At 34.8% G+C, this 22,954-nt stretch overlaps 1 protein-coding gene across 2 annotated transcripts in view; it reads right to left on the reverse strand.

Annotated features, from left to right (window-relative positions):
- The window catches only part of myo1ea (myosin IEa), a 150,997-nt gene that overhangs the window by 63,199 nt on the left and 64,844 nt on the right, over positions 1-22,954 (reverse strand). For both annotated transcript variants that reach the window (XM_028823814.2, XM_028823813.2), the window contains exons 4-9: positions 22,347-22,441; positions 8,439-8,526; positions 5,218-5,307; positions 3,795-3,926; positions 1,141-1,275; positions 696-828 (exon numbers count right to left, since the gene is read on the reverse strand). In XM_028823814.2, coding sequence (XP_028679647.1) covers positions 696-828; positions 1,141-1,275; positions 3,795-3,926; positions 5,218-5,307; positions 8,439-8,526; positions 22,347-22,441 — 673 coding nt within the window. The remainder of the gene's footprint in view (positions 1-695; positions 829-1,140; positions 1,276-3,794; positions 3,927-5,217; positions 5,308-8,438; positions 8,527-22,346; positions 22,442-22,954) is intronic.

Here is a 22,954-nt window from a genome sequence, read left to right on the forward strand (position 1 = left end):
ATAGAAATAGTTCTTTGTATTCAGACTGATTGCATTTCCAAGTACAAATCAGGTTTATAAATTATAATATAATATTAATTATGCTGTACATTTCCATTTAAAATTAAACTTAAATGCTATAATAGAAAAAAAAAATTAAACAATTACTATTTTATGAATATTCATTCAAAATTGGGAAGCAACACATAAAATACTGCATATGTGCATGTACAATAAAATAATAATAAAGATAATCTTTAAAAAACTGACATCAAACCTATAAACCACTAAATAATGCAGTTCATTTATGCTTTACGTGATGAGAAAACAAATATCAATTGTGTCCGAAAAAGTTTAACAACATGTTTTAACAGGAAAAAAATTAAAAAATTAAACTTTTCCTAATATTAAAAATTCCTTGGGTAGATGAAAGTTCTTTAATGAGTTCTGCTGCATTATTTGTATTGTGTTATTTTTGTAAAGTCTTACAGAAAAAAGAGAATTAATTAAACAGGTTAACAAGATCCTGGAACAATTCTTTACCAGATGTTTGAAATTTTAGTCAACACAGCAATACTGAAAATGTGCATTTTGTTTGCAGTTTTCTCTCAGATAAAACTAATTCTCAAGGATGGTAATTTTATGTGTTCCACTCACATATCTGCTAAACTGCTACCAACTGCACCCATTCATAAAAGTCTTTTATGCTCACTTACATTCCTCACTTTCCACTGCTGCATAATTTCCAGATTCTTTAAAAGTTATATTGCCCAGATGAAGAACTCCTGCCACTATTTGAAGGACCATTGCTTGTTCATCAGAAAAGATTCCAATCACATTCATGGCATGCTGATAATAAAAAGATGAAGACAGCATATCTTTAGTGGAAAACACTCAGCCTAATTGTTCACTCAGTTCACATTATACACAGTTATGCTATAATGCAATGTGTCCACTAGAAAGAGTGATCAGCATTATATTAAAATACTTGTGAAAGTTTACACATTTATTTTTCACTGAAATCTGAATCTTTTTAAATGTCAAATGATACAAATACCATGCAGGATGCAGAATTAGAGGCTTTTGAATATCACAGTTGTGAATAAAAATAAGACAGATAAATTAAACTTATATTTATTAGTGTATTTACTCAGTACTTACTATTGTTTCCTGGAAGTCACTCTTATCATTTATATCATCTACTTTATAGGATCCAGACTGATTGAGATAATAGTAATATTCTAAGGAAGTAATTCCAAGGTTGCTTCTTTGCTCTGCATTTGCCCCCTCAATTAACTACAAAATAAAAGACAGTTTACATGTTGTTTCTGTATAAAAATGCAACACAATTAATTTGATTAAAGAGTAAGTCTTTCCTGACATATTCTGTGGCTTGTGAATTTCCCATTGGGATTAATAAAGTATCTATCTATCTATCTATCTATCTATCTATCTATTCTGGAAAGAGACCAGGGTTAAACATTTTTAGGCAGTTTGTTCCAGATTTCCAGCACCCTCTATATTAATGCACAAGGGCTGTGATATATATACACAAGAATCAGGGTTTCATTAATCATATTATATGTAAGTAAATATTAGAATATAGTAGGTTAAAGGTTATAAGTGCTACTACATGTACAGTCTGTATGTAACAAGCCAGTGTTATTATTAATGTTTTTGCCTTTTTGTTCACAGTGAGCCTGCAAAGCATGCAGTGCTTATGACTCGAGCCCTGATGCTCTTTCACAAAAACAGATTTTTCTATACATGGAAAGTGACATGAAAAATCTGTATGTTTTATAAATGATGATACTAACTTAACGATTAAAAAACGATATAAAAAAAAAAAAAAAAAAACCCTGATCATGGAAGTATTATGAAAAACACCTGCAAAACTAATTTTAGCATATGTCTGGAAATTGTGCAGTGCAGAAATTAGTACGAGCTTTAAAAAAAGACAATTCTTTTATAATCGAAAGTCAGTGTTTACCTTTGAATAAGAAATTTTCATATCAATTTCATTTAGACTTGAATAGTAATGTTCTTTCTGACAGCCCTAACACACACCACCCTTCCTACTGGTATATGAGAATTGGCAAATCCTGTCCTATGCAGAATTGAGAAGGGTTATTGCTAATGCTGCGTTGATATGCTGTCAGAGTTAACGGAGCCCCGACTTACAATGTCTCACTTTCTACTTCAATGCATTCACATGAATTTCCAGTTGCTGTTGATTTGTTACTTAGTTCATCTTTAATTGCTTTTTTGCAAACTGTTTTTTTTTTGTTTAAATAAAGGAACAAACTAAACATATTGAATGTTTAACACTTTGCTCTAAATTCAATTCAACTCCAAAATGGCTGCCGGTCTCTGATCACTGAATTTGTAGGTCATTCACCAGGCTCAGAAACTCATATTTTCTGTGTGTCCAACAGCACATGAACCCAGCATATGTATCTTCTACCGTGTGAAAAGCAGTGCAAGAGTTTGGGGTTCTGGGTCTGTTGCTCTATACAATTAGGTCTTCATATTTGCAGAGTTTAAATTCCAATGAAGATCAACCAAGACAGGCTGAAGGACTTATATACTTTAGGAGTATGTGAACGTCCCATAGAAGTAGCTAGAGTCTGTTAGTTACATAATGGCCTAATCTGTCAAACTGAGTATTCATAAAAGAGTTTTATTTTTGTAGTAGCAATGGATGCATACAATGTCACATTCAGCTCATTGCTTAAGAAACAAAAGAGCAGAGTGATCATTCTCAGAACATGTATAGCACTGTGCATGACAAGTTAGTAAGTCTGGATAGAGTGCTGCCAAAATTTAGTTTCACCTATGAATAAATGAGACTGGATGTGTGCATTCATGCTTTTAACTAATTTTGGGTCAAAGATTCATGCCCATCTATTTCATGGACCAGCTCTTCTAATCTATGCAGCAGATGCTGCCACTAGTTAGCTGCAATCACAACAGATTAATCAATTTATCTTAGTTTATTTATCATTGTCAGACTTAAATAAAGAAACAAAAGTCACGCTAAGCACAATTTTTGGTAGTGTGATTTTATGGTTTTACTTAAAATACACTTATTTTATTGTTAATATTTGTCACACTCGAATATTGGGGAGTGTGCTTTTCTCTGAACTTAAAATGTGCTTCATAAAATATAAAATATTGTGAGAAGTAAATAGGCCACAAAAACCAGTTTCATTTTACTGGTCATCTTCAAAGGACATCCCTTATTTTATCATCTCCAGCACTTTGTGGTACCAACTGGTTAAAACCAGGCAGAGGTGCTGACCTTGTGTCCTTTTTGCAAACCTCAGCCTCCTTTTGTAAATTTGCTTCGTCTCTAAGTAAACTTTGGTTTTAAAGTTTCTACTGTCAGGCGTTACTTTTCTTTTCATAGCTTCTCAGAAAGGAAACTAAATAACTATGTGGCAATTGCCAAGCGGACATTACTCATCTGTCGGCTTTTTTCATTCAACAAATGCACTCTGTCTCTCTCTCTCTCTCTCTCATTCATACATTTAAAATGCCATATTCGAAATATTCACACAGAGATAACTAACTGGATATTTTTCCTGGCTATCATGTTGATAATGATTTATTAATTGTAGTTAGTTCCTATATTTCACACTTTTCTGTATGTATTTTCCAGGAAGTTTTATACCAAATCTCTGCCTTTCAGGTAGGTGAATAACATCTGGAAAAACAAGAACACAAGGCTTGCTGCTGAGTCACATCCTGTCTCAGTCCCACTGCAGAATTAAGCACATTTTGTTCTTGAAAGTCACCCTCCCAGTATTACTTACCTGGTAAAAAATATGGAAGCTTCGTTCACCAGGATTCCTCATAACAACTCTGGATTTCTCTAGTAAGAAATTAGATATTTTTCCACCATCCGGCTCCCCACCAGGGCTGAACTGAATTTCAAAGTATTTGCCCTAAAAAAAGGAACTTTTTCTTTTACCATTAAATAATAATCAAATTGAGAAATGATCATAAAAATAAACGGCTAAATAAAATTAAATATCAGCAATCATGGCAAAAAGAAAAAAGCACATCCAAAGAAGAATATTAAAAAAAAATTAAAAAACTGTTTAATAAGTAATCTGTTGGCCTTGAATTACTTGTTTAAAATTATTGTGTAACATTCACCAAAGAGGAGTACCAATGCCATTCAAATACAGTAATAAATGATTCAATTTTTCAGCTGTAAATGCAACTACAAACCAATTTCTGTTGCTGGGGGATGGTTATCTGAAAAGTGCACAAAGCTCACTGATCAGATAGGCAGAACATACAGTATGCAAGCTCCATGTGTGTGACAGCTCAAGCTAACTGTGAAACTAATTTTGCTTCCATTTATAAATACGAAAAAGTTTTGAGTAGCACAAGCCTTACTCTCATCAGGTCACTCATCCGGCTACTTCTTATTACTAAATAATAACTGCATTCAAGTAACAAAAAAAATTACAGATAGCTTGGTATTAAATGAAATTACAGTATATCAATCATCTGTCTAGGTGAGCAACTTTGTGAAAACTAAAATATAAATTACTAAGAATGTTTTTACTTCAGTGGCCAGCTTTTAAGATATACTGGACTAGTGAAGAAAAATTACTTCTCAATTCTGCACTTTACTTAACAGCATTATTATTTTTTAGCAAAATTGACATTTTATTATTTTTAGTATGTGGGTACAAAATTAACAGTCTATAAAAGTAAATTAATCAAAAAGAATGTTCCTGGTATGGACAACTCCAAGGAAATAACATCATTAAAAACAAAAAGAAAGTGTGGGTTAGCATGTTCATGTAGCAAGTGCGTGCTATGCTAACGGCCTCAATGTCCCAGAGGACCTAGCACAGCCTCTTCCACACTTCCATGATTGTAGGGTTTTCATCCACAGTCGCTTCTACAAATTCAAAAGTGAGTGAGTGTGTCTGTGTAGGCAAGTACTACGCTGGGCTACTGCCCCCTTGGACAGATTTTTGTCATGTGTTAATTGGAGTCCCTTACTGAATGAGAGTGCCAGAAAAATGATGCCTGGCTTTAGCGAATAGAAGTAAAGTGAAGCTTTGGAAAACTAGATTCCCAGAGTAATTATTTAAAAAAACAAGGAAAGTGTAAATTTCTTGAAATCAGCTGCACACTCATTTATTTGCAAATCAAGTATAATTAAAGCCAATAAGGTACTGTACAAAATGCTGCATGTGAAAACGGAGCACTTACAAAACGACTGGAGTTGTTATTTCTCACTGTTTTTGCATTACCAAAGGCTTCCAGCAAAGGATTTGACTGAAGTATGATGTCTTTGACATGCTGTAATAGCAAAATATAAATGAGACTGTTAATATCTTGTGGCAGGAGAGTGTAAAATAATATTATGTGACACATATCCACAAACGAATTTCTTTTGTGTTAAGGGAAATAGCAAAATTTCAAAGATTACATTTTGATTGGCTTACATGTAAGCAGCAAATGATTACTTACCATGTTATTCCCACCACACCCTTCCTCTGTGGAAATTCACTTTAAAAATTCAATATTGACATAAAATCTGCATATTCTCTGTCACAGCAATATCTCAAATATAACTTGAAAAAGTATATAAAGGACGAAAGTTTCCCTACCTAAGATAATATTTAGTTGTGATAGTGTGATAAAAGTGTGTAGATTGGGACGCCAAAATTACAAGTCAGATTCAACTGTATGCTTAGCAAAGTTCCACAAAAACAGAAAAGAAAAACCAAAGAGGATGGCAAAATGTAAACAAAACATGCCACCTGACTCCTCTCAATCAACTTCTATGTGCAAATTTAAATTTTGCCAACTACTTAAACCTAGTACGTAGTATGTATAAGAGGGCACAAGACAATAATAAACACTTAAAAACTGAAGTGTGTACAACAAATGATCCAACCCCTGTTGTAACTTTTTATTGCATGGTATGGATAAAATAAGTGGCAAAGCAATATAATTTTTAACTACAGTCATATAAAGCATATATTTACAACTCTCCCTTTTAGCCCAGAAATGATGTAGAGAATTCATATTTCCTATGAACAGCAAGATGATTATTTCCTAAAAGAGGCTGTAAAATATTCTTATATATACATGTGCTGTGTGTGCATGGCTTTGTCTGTTCCTCATAGCAAATCATTCACTGAATTACAGTGGTTTAGAGATTTCTTAGGAAAAATACAAAGCAGATATTTCTGTGGATTTCAGTGTGTGTTGAATTTCCTAAGTTGAATTTATTTGGTAAAATTAAAGTCTGCAATCAATGATAGAAAGAAAGCAGGCATCACAAATATACTAGAATAAACATCAAATTTTCATTTAAAGCCAAAAAATAATCTGCGGAAGAGAACAGGTCTTCTGACTATTAGGTGTGAACCCAAAACTAATACTAATTAGTACATTTGTACTATTTAACTTCATTTTGCAATAACTCTACATAAGTAAAACACCTGCTAAAGGAGTGTATTATTCGGAGAGAAAGAAATGAAGATACACATAAAATGCTGTTACAATAACAAAGCTTTCACAAGTGAACTGTATTTATGCAAAACATTCATGTTGGGCAAAAACAAAACAATAGATGTGACATTGGAAAAAAAGCAAGGAAATAACCTTCTGTATCTTTTATGTTTCCAAATATTACACAAGACACTGGCTCCTAAGATACAGTATACTGAAAGTATCATATGTTGTCCACTTCTCTACTGCTTCAGGAATTTCTAACTTGGTTACCTCAAAGACATTTTAACAATAAAAGAAATAATGCATTCAAATGCAGCCAGAAAAAGAAGTAGTAAAGCATTAGAACCATTGTAAAATTAGAAGGAGAAATAGAAAAAAATGTGCAAAGATAATAAAAAAAAAACAAAGGGAAGGCATCAATAATTTTTCAAGTGAAAAGTAGCAATCACCTTCACATTAATATTTCTAATTTTCCTATTCATAGTTCTTGTAAGTTGAGGATCCATATTATGAATAATGTGTGGTTTTAAAAAAATGATTTTTGATGTAGTATTTAGCTAATAAATAAAAAATTCAAACTGCATAATTTTATTATTTCAGATCTGTGAACAGCAAATGATTTCCAAAAGACTTTAGTAGATTTAAAAGAAAAAACAGTCAAACCACACATTTAAATATAATATATTAAAGAGTTAAAAATTGTTGTTGTTTTAGAGTAACAACAATGTTGTAAGATTTTACAGCACATTTTGTAAATTTAAAAAGTTGTGCAGAGAAACATCCTTTATATTCATAAATAAAAATAGGCATTTGTTCCCAGAAAGCATATATTGGTTTTTAAAAATAACAGGAATGTAGAGGTAAATTATGCTTAAAAGCAATTTGTTTATGTTAGCTATAAAGTTAAACAGACTCAAAATCACAAGTTAATAAAAACCAAATGTCAAAGTGTTGAGAAATTTGGAATCTAAAATGAAGTAGCATAGTCAACAGAGGTGTATTTATTAATCCTCTAAATTTTAAAAGTGAATTACATTTTGAAATGTTAAATTATTGTGCATCTCTTAATCTACTTTGTTTTGCTGTAGTCTGTGAATACAATCAAATCAGTTTCAAACTATGTACATTACCACCCTACAGGCCTGTGGAATACCATGTGTGTCAAAATTAAATAAATACAACAGCAATTATGAAATAAATTTCATGACAAACTACAGCAATACTGTATATATGAGTAATGAAATTATAAAACAAACAAATAAAAAAGTTATACTACGAAATACATTTTCATCATTTTATTTTAAATAATGGAATAGCACTTTGAATTACTGTAGCATTTATTTAAAAAAGAACCATTGTAATTTATCATGAGACTTTTCCAAACAGTTCCTTTACAAACAGCACTGTTTATTTCAGAATACCTCTTTACATGATGGTTTCATCGCTTGTCAATCATGACCGACAGACCAAACCTTTTTCTATTGGTTAATTATTTTCTGTTGATTACTTTCATCTAATTCTACGTGGTAGGCTACCAAAGAGCTCTAGTATATGACAGTATGGTATAGCAATATCAAATTACACTATTTGCCTATTATATAAAGAAAGTTAAACATATTAGTAATGTACTGCAAGAAAAATATAGAATTTTCTCTCCCAGAAAATGTTCTCCAACAAACACCGAGGTATGGAGAATCCTGCTTTGATTTCCTTTGGTAAATTGTGACCCAGGCTAAAAGCAGTAGAGGCAATATGAATATTAAATAAGACTAAGACAATACAGGTAACAGATACACACTATTAAAGCATTGTTTGCATCTCAGTTTTGGATGCTGTTCCTACTAATTATGAATGGTGCTACATTAGAATACAGACTAACGGTGTAAGCTTGAGATTTTGCATTTTCCAGAAGCGCACAAACAAAAACTGCGTCAATTCAAGATTTAAGGACAGAAACACAGGCTCACCTGAACCTTTGGGCCACCTCCAGAAATTCTTGAAATATAGCCCATGATATACTTTGCAGCCACAGTTTTCCCAGCACCACTTTCACCACTGAAATAAATAAATATACACAAAGAGTTAATCAGACTGTTTAATGTCACTTTCATGATAATCAGCATTCACTACATTCTTCTATAAATGCTCTCAGCACCAAAGAAATTTTATTAAATATTTTTAATTTCTGGATCAGAGACCACCTGTGGCTAAAGGTCTAAAAATACTTTTTGGTTAAATAACGGGCATGAAATCACTACTTTAAAAACTGAGATGTTTAAGATGTACAACAAATAATGATACCAATATCACTGTTCCTAGGTACAGAGTTTTGTTTAATTAAAAAAAAAAAAAAGAAAAAAAAAAAGTTTGCCGTGGAAATTAAAAATGGCCTTTAATAATATACTTACAACTTAAGGCAAAGCTTTTGTGAATAATTTATTACATATTATACATGCCACATGAATTTTAAATATTAATATTTTAGGTTAAGGTATCATAGAAGTTACTAAGCTGCCTAACAGATACAGGAACCTAAGTTCAAACCCTAACCTAGTCACTGTTTCTCTCAAGCCCCAAAGCTGTGAATGTTAGATTGGTAACTCTAAACTGGTCTGGTGTAACTGAGTGTGTAAGTGAGTCATCTGTGATTTATTTTAAATCACATATTAAATCAGATCACTAGGACAGCATTTTTTCCACTTATGAAATATAGCAAAAGTTAGACCTCTTGTATCATTGAAAGATGCTGAGAAATTAGTTCACGCTTTTGTTTTCAGTTGACTAGATTACTGTAACACTCTCCTCTCAGGACCATCCAAAAAAGACATAAATCGACTGCAACAAGTGCAGAATGCAGCTGCTAGAATCTTAACTAGGAAAAGAAAATCCGAGCACATGCTAAAATCATATACTTGGAAGAATACAGTAATCCCTCCTCCATCGCGGGGGTTGCGTTCCAGAACCACCCGCGAAATAAGAAAATCCACGAAGTAGAAACCATATGTTTATATGGTTATTTTTATATTGTCATGCTTGGGTCACAGATTTGCGCAGAAACACAGGAGGTTGTAGAGAGACAGGAACGTTATTCAAACACTGCAAACAAACATTTGTCTCTTTTTCAAAAGTTTAAACTGTGCTCCATGACAAGACAGAGATGACAGTTCTGTCTCACAATTAAAAGAATGCAAACATATCTTCCTCTTCAAAGGAAACAGAGAGGAAAGCAAACAAATCAATAGTGCTGTTTGGCTTTTTAGTATGCGAAGCACCGCCGGTACAAAGCTGTTGAAGGCAGCAGCTCACACCCCCTCCGTCAGGAGCAGAGAAAGAGAGAGAGAGAGAGAGAGAGAGAAAAACAAAGCCAAAAATCAATACGTGCACTTTGAGCTTTTAAGTATGCGAAGCACCGTGCAGCATGTCGTTTCACTAAGCAGCTGCACAGAAGGTAGCAACGTGAAGATAATCTTTCAGCATTTTTAGACGAGCATCTGTATCGTCTAGGTGTGCGAACAGCCCCCCTGCTCACACCCCCTAAGTCAGGATCAGAGAAAGGCAGCGCAAGAGAGAGAGAGAGAGAGAGAGAGAGAGAAAGTAAGTTGGGTTTCTTCTCAGCCATCTGCCAATAGCGTCCCTTGTATAAAATCAACTGGGCAAACCAACTGAGGAAGCATGTACCAGAAATTAAAAGACCCATTGTCAGCAGAAATCCACGAACCAGCAAAAAATCCACGATATATCCATATTACTAACCGAGAATGCTAAACCGGATGATGGACGCAGGCACATCCGGCAATGGGCCGTAGCTGCAAAAAGACGTACTGCGCAGGCGCAAAAAGAGGCCGCAAAAAGACGTACTGCGCAGGCGCAAAAAGAGTCCGCGACGGACAAGACCTCAGAAAAAAGGAGTGAGCACAGGAAAAATGGAGAAATGAGGAAACGCAGGCAAAGCACGAAACACATTGCACACGAAACTAGACCCAAAAAAAAAAAAAAAAAAGACGCTCGCGAACAACAGCAAGGCACCCCCCCCCCCCCCCCCTACAGGCACCGGACGGGACACACACCAAGAGGGGGATTCAACAAGCCCATGGAACACAAAAAAAAGAACACAAAACCACCCCACAGACCCTACAAGCAAGGGACGGGACACACACAAACAGGGGGATTCAACAAGACACAGGAACACAAAAAGAAAGAAGACGCTCGCGCGACAACAATCCTCAACCCCCCCCCCCCACACACACATCCACACACACATCCATAAGAAGTGACACCCAAAGCCACATATTCTAAAGTGAACATCAACACCTTCACACTAGACAGCATAGGTGTCAGCATTAGTGGATCTCCTTACAATAAAGCACTATTAACCGTTCAACTGCAGAAAAGGAAACATATTAACAGTGACTGTGATCCTCCTTATTACTTATCCATATTTCGCATGCTGAGAAAGAAACGAGTCATGAATACACGGTCACGGGTACAAAACGAAAAGGAAAGGATAACAGGAACAAACACACGAACACGAAAGAAACAACAAAATAGACGGCTATGCAGCATAGGTGGATCTCATTACAATAAGGCACTATTAACCGTTCAACCGCAGAAAAGGCTCCATATTAACAGTGAATGCAATACTCCTAATTACTTATCCATATTTCTAAAAGAAAAAATGACTCGACTCCAAAAACGCAAAGCTCAACTAAAGCTTCTAACTAACGATGTACCTAAAAGTAAAAACTTTATGAACTGCATTAGATCCTACAATAGTTCATTTAATATGCACAAATCTACATCCTAGATCCACATTACGCAAACTATCAATCAAAGTGCTGCATCGCAACAGGCACGGATTCAAAACGAAACACCTCCCGTCTCAGACATACGTTAATGGCAGCGAAGGCTACAATGGGCTTCTCACACAGCACAGGCAAATGGATTACAGCTCCAAAACAACACGTCCCAAATACTACACATGCAACAACGCACCTCTCAAACGGCACAAGCAAAACATACACCAGGAAAATTCATTCGGATTAATGAATGTCATTTGCAATCATTGTCATTCAGTTCACTTCCCTGAAGAAACAACTGGCAATACAAGTTATAAAAAGGGTCAAATTACACTGCCTTCTTTACATTCATATACTGAATATCTACAGAAGCTTCTAACTGACGATGTACCTGAAAGTGAAATCTTTATCAACTACATTAGATCCTACAAATCGGAATCCACTATGAACTTTAACGGTGGCACTGCACGTGACATCCGTCTTGAAAAAATGTTGTTTATTGATGAATGTACAATGGCATGAACAAACGTTTATGAATAATAATATTCGATTTGGAGGAAAGGTACTTTTATGCGGAGGAGATTTTAGACAGTGATTAGCTATTCTTCCACATGCCATGCACTCAGCTATTGTTCAGTGCACCTTAAAATACGCAGACAATTGGCATTGCTTTCAAAAGATACAGTTAGTAAAAAAGATACGATGTCCAGAACCAGATCATAACAATTGCTTATTACAACTGAGAGATGGTACACTCACCAATACAGATGGACTTCAGCCACATATTATTACAATTCCTCAAGCCTTTATCTGCGACGACTTAGTTACAGAGAGATTTGGAACAGCAATCTCATTAGACCAAATGCCCCTTTTAACACAACGCACTATATTATGTCCAAAAAATATTAATGTGGAAAACATAAATACCCAAGTCATTCCATTACTTCCTGGAAAGACACAACTCTTTCTAAGCTCTGACAAACTTGACTCTGATCACAACAATAACCATCTTAAATGACCTTACAAGTTCTGACCTGGAATTACCTTTTACACTTAAACGGCGTGTACAAAGAAATTTTCAAATAAACCTTTACACTGTGCCACACACTTTACTGTTTGCTTTATATTTAAATCATCTACACCGTCACACTATTCTATATCTCATTCATACATCACGCTCTTTGTCATTCCCAACACCAGGGGTTGGCGAGCGAAGCGAGCAGGGGGCGGAGCCCCCTAGTATTTAAATATGCTTACATATAAAATCCGCGATAGAGTGAAGCCGCGAAAGGCGAAGCGCGATATAGCGAGGGATCACTGTAATATGCTTAATATCATACACCATTTTAAAGGCTGGTGCTTCACTTTTTCAACCTATGGAACACTGAAAGAAAATATAGGCTAGAGCTGAGAAATGCAGTCCTCTTCTAAAGACAATCACAATATAGTTATAAATGTTTGGGTAAAAATGACAGGATATGTGCGTCTTGCTAGAATTTTCTGTGTCTTGTCTGTGAATAAAAAATGGATGCAGCAAAAGCTGAGGCTGCTCATTCTCACCTTTTCCTCTCTATTATCTTCACCTTGAACTCTAGCATCAAATAGCTCTATTTTCAGTTTTCCTAAATTACCATCTAAAACAGATAATCACATACTGGCCTATCCTCCCATCTTCCTGTTCATCTCTTCTTCTTTTCCAGACAGCTGTATTTAACCAGAAGACAAAGCTCAAGGGAGATAGTCAACAAAAAATATTCCTACTTCCTCTTTTACAACTTAACATTATGACAATTGGAAATTCTCACCAGCTTTAAAAATAAATATGACAACACAAACCTTGGAAAAGAATAGCAACATTTTTATTCAGCTTATATTTGCAGGATGTACTTTTTAAACTTGTGTATTCAGTTTCCTACTAATTATAATGAATTACTTTCTCACTCCGATTTTGGAAAGCAAGGAGTAAAAATATAAAGCTCAATATTACATACACATAAATTGATCCCTATTTAATACACTAGCTATGAAGAAACTTTTCAGCCATTCACATATTCCATAGTGAGAGATAAATAGCCTGGCAATGAAATCTCAAAAGTGCAGTGGTTGTGGAAGTCAAATAGGTTGTACCTTCCAAAGAACTATTTACTTTAAAAGATACAATACAATGCAATAATGACAACACTGAACTTTAATGGCCTTGCATGTTAGATGTATTTAAACTACTTTAACTCTCTAAACAACTTCCTTAAAAGTAGAATGTCAATAAAAGTAGAATATCAATGGGGACTAATTTAACGACATTGTGAAAATCTCAAATTACAGTGCTGACAGATGCATTTTGACTACATACTCAATCTCTAAAACCTTAGGTTTCTTTGACAGCCAGCTGGTTTTATGATTTATTAAAAAAAAAAAAAACTCAAACATTTCTAGTAACACTATTGAAGAGCAAATGTTAAGATTAACAATGGGGTGTGGGGGCGCACATGCAAAATATTATTCGTTGTCATTCTGGTACAATATTCAGAATCAATACTGTACACATAATTGGTTGCTCCCTGAAACATGAAAACCTAAAATTACAAGCATGCCAGTACAGTGAAAAAGTAAAAGTTCAAACAGCTGTTTGAAAAAGGTTGCAATCACACGATAAACTACTCATTTGAACTCTGAAACAATGTAAAAGTTAAATGCTCAGTACATTGCGATCAGGGGCCTCATGTATAAATGGTGCGTATGCACAAAAATATTGCATATGCCTGTTTCTATGGACACTTTGAGAATTATAAAAACTAAATTTGGTGTAAAGCCATGCACATTTTCACAGCAGGCTCACCCGGTGTGTACATACTTTTCTGCTTGATTTTGCAAACAGGCATCAACCAGCATCAAAGGCGTGCTACTGCTTCTGTGTGGTGTCCCTTTTTTTCGGATTCACATCAATGACATGGGATTTATCAAATACACCAAAATTAATTTGGTATCGTTTACAAATTCAATTCATTTGATTGTAATTATTCTGTAACTATAATGGTGCACAGAACGGCCAAGCTATTCCAACTACCATAGCTGCTTTGGCGCTGTTAGAAGACATTGCAAATGGAAGAATTCGAATACAGCGTATATTTATAGATGACAACGACTGGCTTCTAAATTAACTTCGATTTCCAGCTATCCTCTTGGAGCTGTGTGCTGAACTGGTGCTGGCTTTACAAAGGCAGACTCTTTTTAGCCACAGGAACTTTTCAATGTGACTTTTCAATAAGATTTCCTTACACTGTGGTTGAAATGGGAAACACAAAAGTGTAATTTGCAGCAACGTCCAGTTTTCCAAATGTAATCGGCGCAGTCAACTGCACATTCATTGCTATTGCAATGGCGCTGGACAAGTTACATCAGCCAGGGTCAATTACCAAAATAATGAGCTGGCACTACATCATCTATAGCAAAAGAGCCTATAAAAATGGCAACTCCACACAGTCACAGATGCTTTTTCCAACTAGTGTGGCAAAAGTCTTCTAAGGATAGCAAGTCATCTTAAAGAGCCACGTAAAAAGAGCAGAGTATCTATCCATTGTGGCGCTTTGTGCCGACACTACACTATAAAGGCGCCTTCAGAGAATGAATTTGCTTACGTAAATAAAAAGCATTTCCACTCTATTAATGTGCTGCTCTATAGTGCACAGAAAGTGCGTCACATTATGGAAATATGTAGCGTGCTGCATAATGTGGCACACAATAGTGGCTTGCCCGTACCCAAAGAGATACGGTATGATGAACCGGACCCTGACCCACCAAATGATCAGCCAAATCAGACAGTGTTACAACTTGTAATTAGTAGAATGTAAAAAAACAGGTGATCAGATGCAGCATTTATTATTTTAACCAATTCATTTAATTTGTGGTCAATAACAGAGTATACATCCCTTGTATTCTTTAGTTCATTGGCCACATTTTTTACAGCACCCACTATTGCATTTTGTGACTCCAGAACAATGTCTGTTAGCACACAGCCAGACGATTTCCCAACAGTTTCTGAGGCAGAGGTGTGCGAGCAGCCAGCACCTGAAGACGTGCTGGGCACAGCAGCACCATCACTACCTGGAATCACACCCTCAGCTCAGGGGTTTGCTTTTATAATATTGTCTGAAACAGAATAAACAGACGGTGGGCTGCGACTCACCTTTTCATGTCAACTTTGACCACTTCCTTTTTATTTCAGGCACTGTACGACTTTCTGAACTTGAACTTTCGTGTGTCTCCACCACGTCGTATCACTCCATCAACTTCATTTTGTTGCTTATACCACTGCTTAAGCCAATAAATAGTATGTTTTTCCTTGCCTCCACTTTGCATTTGCTGAAATTCTTGTTTTTTCCCCCATGTGCTTCTGCTATTGTCTTTTAACAAAATTCTGAATAGAAGGGGCTATTTATATTGATTTGCATATTGAAATATGTGAAATTTTGGGAGAAGTTAGGGTGGTGCTGTAGGCATGTGCATGTATGTTAATTTCACGTTCATTGGGATTTATGATGGGGAAGTGCATGGAACTTGGGTACGCACAGTGTTATGCATCTGGATATTTTTTGGGCATACGCACATTTTAAGTTTTGTCCATACGCCATGTTGTACTGTGAATTCTATGCATGGTGTTATACATGAGGTTGCAGGTGATAATATATCAAACACTAACCAGGATAAAGAAACTGAAAAGCACTAGAAACATTTCTAAGAAGCATACCATACAAGAAAACATTTAAATTTTGGTATTTACTGTTATTAAAAAAAATAATTAAAAAAACAAAACAAAAAAACAAGCAATGGCATGGCACTCATTACAGGATCTACCAAAATTGTTCAAAGAAAAAATTTCTCACTGAAATACTTAATTTTCCCCAAGTTTTCTATCAATTATTTTCTACTTCAAATTCATTCAAAGATATTTTTAGTCAAACAAGATCGTATGCTTTCATTTACCTGAATTAAAATTTCTTTTACCATTAAGTGTGTGAAAAAATGGTAAACAAACATAAATCAGTAACTTTTAAAGCAATTAAAATGTTTCCATATATCACATATTTCCAATTTTACTTCCTCCATTGAAATAGAAAACCTTGTAATAAATAGTTTAGGCATGTGTATACTTTATAATCTTTTCAACACACACAATGTTTCCACCCTGAAGTTATTTTAAAGCAATTTATAATAAATAAACATGTAAAATGTGACTTTTTGTCCAGCAGTAAGTTAATATGCAAACCTGCTTCTGGACAGAACTAGACCAGGTAATTTTACAAAAAAAACAACTGTGGCTAAAGACAGGCCTTCTAAAGCTACAACAGTTCAACAATAAAAAGGGCAACAGGATTCACAACCAAGATTTTAAAAATCACCCAAAAAATGTTATATCAATGGGTTGTCAATCTATTCCTTTAGTTAATTTCTGGCAAATTTTGTTGAGACCATGACATTATATAAAAATAACTAGAAAATAGGGAATTAACACTAGAATCCCTGAAGCCTACAAAAGTATTCGTAGTGTTGGGCCACCTTAAATTAGCTTGCACCTCATCATCAGAGTCTTTGTTTTGCAAATGTGTCAATCAGCACAAGCATCCTGCTCACTCAACCCCCCAACCCTTTATTTGGAAAACATACATTTCATGTGTGTTTCCATGTCTACAAAGATCTGTGTAAATGTGGGATGACAGGAAATGCAAGGCAAGAAATGTTGAACACGAATAAAGGCACATAGCTGTAAATGGAAACAAGTTATTTGGAGACTGCTGGTTACTAATAAGGAGCAATTAAAACAGTAAATGCAGCTGTTTAAGACTAAAATAAGCAATTATGTGTGGGAAATCTCAACAAGTGAGACAACTAAAATTAAGCATAAAAATGTTGCTTAAGCAATAAGTGCTTCAACATCAATGATGGACTTTTCATTAAGAAATGGGTTGGAACAAAAACCTGCAGCCACTACAGTTCTCGAGGACTGACTTTACAGACCCATACTTTATAACATCAACCACTGGAAAACAAAAATGACTTTCAGCCTAGAGGAAAAAAAACTAAATCACGAGTTTTAGCAAAAGGTGGCAGGCATACTGTATATGACCAAAGAGAGTTGTTAATTTTGCAGAGCCCACTGAGAAAGCTGCTGTAATTGACCACATGCTAAGTGCCAGTCTCTGAAGCTTTGTTCTTTTATTCTGCCTCATCACTATTTTACATCCATTCTTTTTTATGTGGATAAAAAAGACAGCTGCTTACTCTGCAACAAGTAAAAGCGCTGAAATAGTCTGACTCATTACATGCTAAGCTAAAAATAAGCTTTAACTGCTGTTTAATCATCATCTTAGGGCAAATTGTTAAATCTGTGAAAGGCATTAAGATGAACTATAACTTGACACTTCTGGGTAAAGCTACTAACAAAACTACCATTACATAAATGCTTCCATATACCAACAATTTAATTTTAGCAAATCATTTTAATTATAACTTGAGTCAGTATGGAGGAATAAATTCATTGTGCATTATCATTTAACACCAGTAACAATTGAAAGACAGTTTCTTTAAAAGATCGTATTGTGTAAAAATCTCTAGCAGTACAAGACAGCATTAACAAGTACAATAAATATTGCAGCACACAACTTTGAAGCTAGCCTGAAAGACAAATGAACCCCACGCAAAGACAGCTGGAGTACAACAAAGACCTTCCTACCAGTGATTTTTCACTTACTGCAGACATTATCAATAAACTACAAGACCAAAATGTGTGTTATTTAAAGACCATGTTTCTAGACTCACATTTTTTCTTTGCCATATATCTACATTTAGTGTAAAGATTTTCAGAGTTAGGCTTTTCAAATTAAATACTTACCATACATTTTATATGTATACATATTTTATACTGTACGTACGGTATACATGTCTGTATTATGGCTGTCTAATGCACTTTCATTTATAAAGCATACAAATTTCATCCAGTTACATACACTCTGCACACCATAACATAAAATGTGAAATTGTCTGAAAATAAACAAACAATGAAATTTTCTTAAGGCTGCAGTTTCACAGTAGTTCAACGTTGGAAGGTGATACGTAACCCCAATCTCAGCAAGGTCAGGACCACTGTCTGACTTTGCATTATGGACTCAGATACTGAGCAGAGTTAAGCTGCTCATTTTACCACTGTACCTCACTAACCACAAACCACAATTAACTATTTTGTACCTAACAAAAATACAAAAATAACTGCTATCTGCTCTATATAATATGCACATTAAATATTCTGAAATGTCTCAAATAATATCACCAGGTTCTGCAATGTGGGAATGAGGCAGTGGTACAGGTCTTTCATATTTGACAGCAGTGGAGAGTGAAGGACATTTAAAACATCCCTATCCTCCTTCTGGGTTTGAAATACAGCTTACTGTAATACAAAACAATAGAAAAGACAGCTCTTTTAATAGGCAGTTTTTATACTGCAGTCCAATGAAAAAAAAAAAAAACAATAAAAAGTGTTGTGTACAAAGTACTAAAGTTTTAACTATATACATGTTTTGATGTACATTGTCGGATTTACAATAATACAGTTCAAATTGGTATAAGAAAATAGTACAGAGTAAAAATGGTTTGGGGTAAAAAAAAAAAAAAAAAAAAAGTCTGCACAAATATTAACTGTCATTTAAAATACAACAAATCCAGACAAATACAGCTACCTGAATTAAACAAAAAAGACATTCTCCACTGAGTTTTAACTTTATTCTCTTCAGTACAACCATTAATGAAGAAGTATTTAAGCTACTGTGGGCCAATTTAACAAACAAGGAAGAAAAAAAGAAAAACCTTATGCAAATAACCTATCATGTTATTGTTAATTGTCATTTTTCAAGGGGGAAAAAAAAAAAAAAAACAGAATTCAAAAATTCCTAAAAGAAATGCCTGTCATAGGTGAATGTCACACAAGTGGCACATGAAACACCAGTGTTGATAAGCAGATTTTGTCAAAGCGTCATTCGCAGCGAATTTGCTACATTTGCCCTATTTCGTCTATTATTTACTGATAATTTGGCTGGTTTAGGATTTTTTTTTTTTTTTTTTTTTTTTTTAATAACAGTGCCCTTAATGTTTTGCGAGGCTAGTGTGACGTCTGCTGGTGCTGTAACAGACAACACTGCTGAGACCACCCCCCAGGTATATAATAGTGATAATTTGCATTACAGACTCTGTGGGACGAGTTATCTGTGCTTGTAGCCAAATGTGCAGATCGATCTTCGAGATCTCCATCAACATAAGAGAAGGAGGCGCGTGCCCTATGCATGCATGATAATAATTAGCCACGTGGCACAGTGAGAATGAAAGCAAACCTTGAGGGAGCATGACCCCCAACAGAGGAGACTCTGTGAAATAATAATATTGAAAGATTTAATACTATTTACAAGACGTTTCTATCGTTTTGATAGAATAAAAAGTGCAAATCATCAGCACAAACAGTTTAGAGAGCCTTTAGCATGACTTCAAAAATAGAACAAGCCAGTGGCTTCAATCATGACACGCCACTTTGAATTTCTGCCTTTAAAAGACCTACATATTTTTTCTGACGTTTGACTAAGATTTTGGCATTTCCACTTTGTTTTGCTTAAATATATGACTGCATGCCTCTGACTGCATTCTTTCTTCTTTGATCTAAGTGAAGAACGGTGGTGCAGTGGTTGGCACTGCTGCTGCACAACGCAGGTCATCTTTTTGCTCACAATAATGAAATTTGTATTATAATAAACAGTTATTTTAAAATTTTACTTTGAATTGCCAGCCATCAACAGGGTTTGTGAGCAACTGTGAAGATGGTTTTAAATGGGCCCAACATTATCAAATACCAGACAGTAAAACCATTTGACTGAGAAATGTTAAAAGTCATTAAGTAGATAGAAGTTGTTACCAGAACCAATATGTTAAAACCATAACTCGAGCTGATACATGGAATTCTATGAGACATTAACCAGAAAGTTTGTTCAAGGGGTTTTCACCAATGTGCAGGTCCATCTTCGAATGCCACAACAGTATAAGGAGACGCATGCCCTATGCATACATAATATTTTAGCCACCCAACCCCCCCCCCCCCCCCCAAAACACAGGACAGTCTATGAAATAATAAAATCAAAAGGTTTGTTGCTATTTACAACATCCTTTTGATAGAAGGAAAACTGCAAAGCATCAGCATAGACTGTTTGGAGAACCTTCAGAGTATCACAGAGGCACAGTGGTAGAGTGGCTAGCACTGCTGCAGCACAGCTCAGGTCACCTTTTTGGGCACAATAATCAGTCCAGTATAGCAGGCAGACATTTCCGTAGCCCTCACACTTTAAGGACGACTGCACCATTATAATCCTGTCTAATCTAGTTCAGTTAGTCCTTCCCCATTGACTTTAATGCAGTTTGACAAGTTCGGAGAATATCGCAAACATTTCAGTGATTTCAGGGAACTCAAGGCGAAGAAAACTCTGCAAATGTGTACTCATGACTATGAAACACCTAACACAAATTAATAAAATAGGAAGTTATAAGATACTTAGTGCTTTTTTGACAAGGTGGCTATTACCCAAATTAACTTTCACTCATTAACAAAAAAATACCTCAATGCTTATACATTTTGGCATTCAAGGTGGAGTAAAGGACTAAGTATACATAGAATAGAAAAGAAAAAAAAAACTAAACTACAGGCCTGGGATGCTTGTATTCTTCATGGGACAGAAATACATATTTCAACATTGTTCTCTATAATGTTTCCTTTACAATCCTAATGAGAGACTAAGTCCAAAGTGAAGCCAAAGTACTCCGTTTTCGAATTACATCTCTTTGTTCAAAAGTCTTAAAAATAACTAGCAGCTACATATTATACTGGACTAGCAAGAACACCATTTCTGCCTTTATAGTCCTTCTTTTACTGTAGCGCTCCAAAAAGGTATTGATCTATAGAGTTATGTTGACAGTGATCTCTAAAAATAATTACCCATGCAAGGTTGTGTGCCTAATAGCACAACAACTTCCAAAAACATTCCTTTCTTGCTCACCATTTGGAGAGAGGATATGTTTTGGCTTTTTGTGACACAAACCAGAAGAGACAGATCAGGGATTCTTAACTTGGGGTCCATGAGGATTTGATAAAAATTAACATTTATATTCACTATACAACCCGGTACTGTTGATTTAGAGACTATGTAGTAGTAGTAATGGTAGTAGAAAATGTAGTAGTAGTAGATCTGTTTTAATTTGACGAAGATAATTGTATTTCATAATTATAATGAGTGGCCATTTCTTTTTCCATGAAAAAGAAGTGTTTTTAGATTGTTTACTTTAAAGTTTAATTCATACTTTGTGTATGTATGAGACAATCAAACCTTGATATATAAAGTACATTATATTCATTGCATGCAAAACTGTGTTTATGTGAGTATTTCTGGGGAAGGGGGTCCATAGCTTTCATCAGAGTCAGTGACTCAAAAAAGGTTAAGAATCACTGACTTAGATGGAAAGAACAAAGACGGATGATTAAAAAATAAAAACATTTATTAGGTATAATCTTCATCTTTCAGTCTTTTCTTATAACGTGTGTCTTGGAATATATCTTGAAAAAGCAGGGGTTGGATTATTTGTAGAAGGCCCCAATGCTACAATGGTGGTACTATCATACACAATATCACAGATTGTGTTTCCAGCAAATATAAAACAAGAACCATTTTTTAACACAGTTAAAATATCAAAAATAACATCAAGAGCTCTAGTCTGTAGTCCATGTCCAATATTGTGAATTGGAATACATCTTATTTATTTAGATAATACGCCATAATTTATTGTTGAATAAATAAAGCCCTTCAATATAGTATACAACATTAAGCCTCTATAGATTTGTTAATTTATTAGGGCCGTCATGATAAACTGGCATTACTCTCAAAATTAATCATGCAAATTGTAAAATATGCAAAAAGGTAATGCACATTAACATTGTTTACCATTGCACTAATACTTGCCCCCAGTGACAGTTTACTATAAATTGCATTCACAGAGATTTACCTGATGATGACACATTGATTTTCACGATCTATCACCATGTTTCGATACATATGGTCAGCAAGGGCATAAATATGAGGTGGATTCTCATATGGCGCCTGTAAAATTCAAACATAAAAAGTAGCAATAAGAAGATGCAAACTTTAACGTGTAAAGCAAAACTAAAAACGTTAACAAACTTAGGATACCCCTGCTCACCCTATACTTTTATTATGGTAATAGCATGATTGCATTTTTTTTGTTTATAATTATCGGATAAGCAAGATACAGATAATGGTGGGTGACGAAAGTGGAGTGAAACTACTTCAGATTTTTTTTAACCTTGAAGCATTCACTCTTTGGATGCACAATTTGGAAACGACATTTAGGATGAAATTGGAACATGTCAGCTAATAAAAATCTTATTACTCGAGTCCAGTATCAAGAAAACATGGAAAAATTTATTAGAAAGCTAGCCTGGAAAAAAACGTGTAATTTCCAAAAAGGTCATTGCCTCACAAAAGGTCAAACTAACTTTTTTTTAGGTATCAGTTTCTTAACAATCTCAGTAATGTGTCAAATTGTGAAACACAATTCAAAACATCCAATCAAATCTATCAATTGCTGAATCT

Source organism: Erpetoichthys calabaricus, chromosome 17 (genome assembly GCF_900747795.2).
Source record: "Erpetoichthys calabaricus chromosome 17, fErpCal1.3, whole genome shotgun sequence".
Lineage (NCBI taxonomy): Eukaryota > Metazoa > Chordata > Cladistia > Polypteriformes > Polypteridae > Erpetoichthys > Erpetoichthys calabaricus.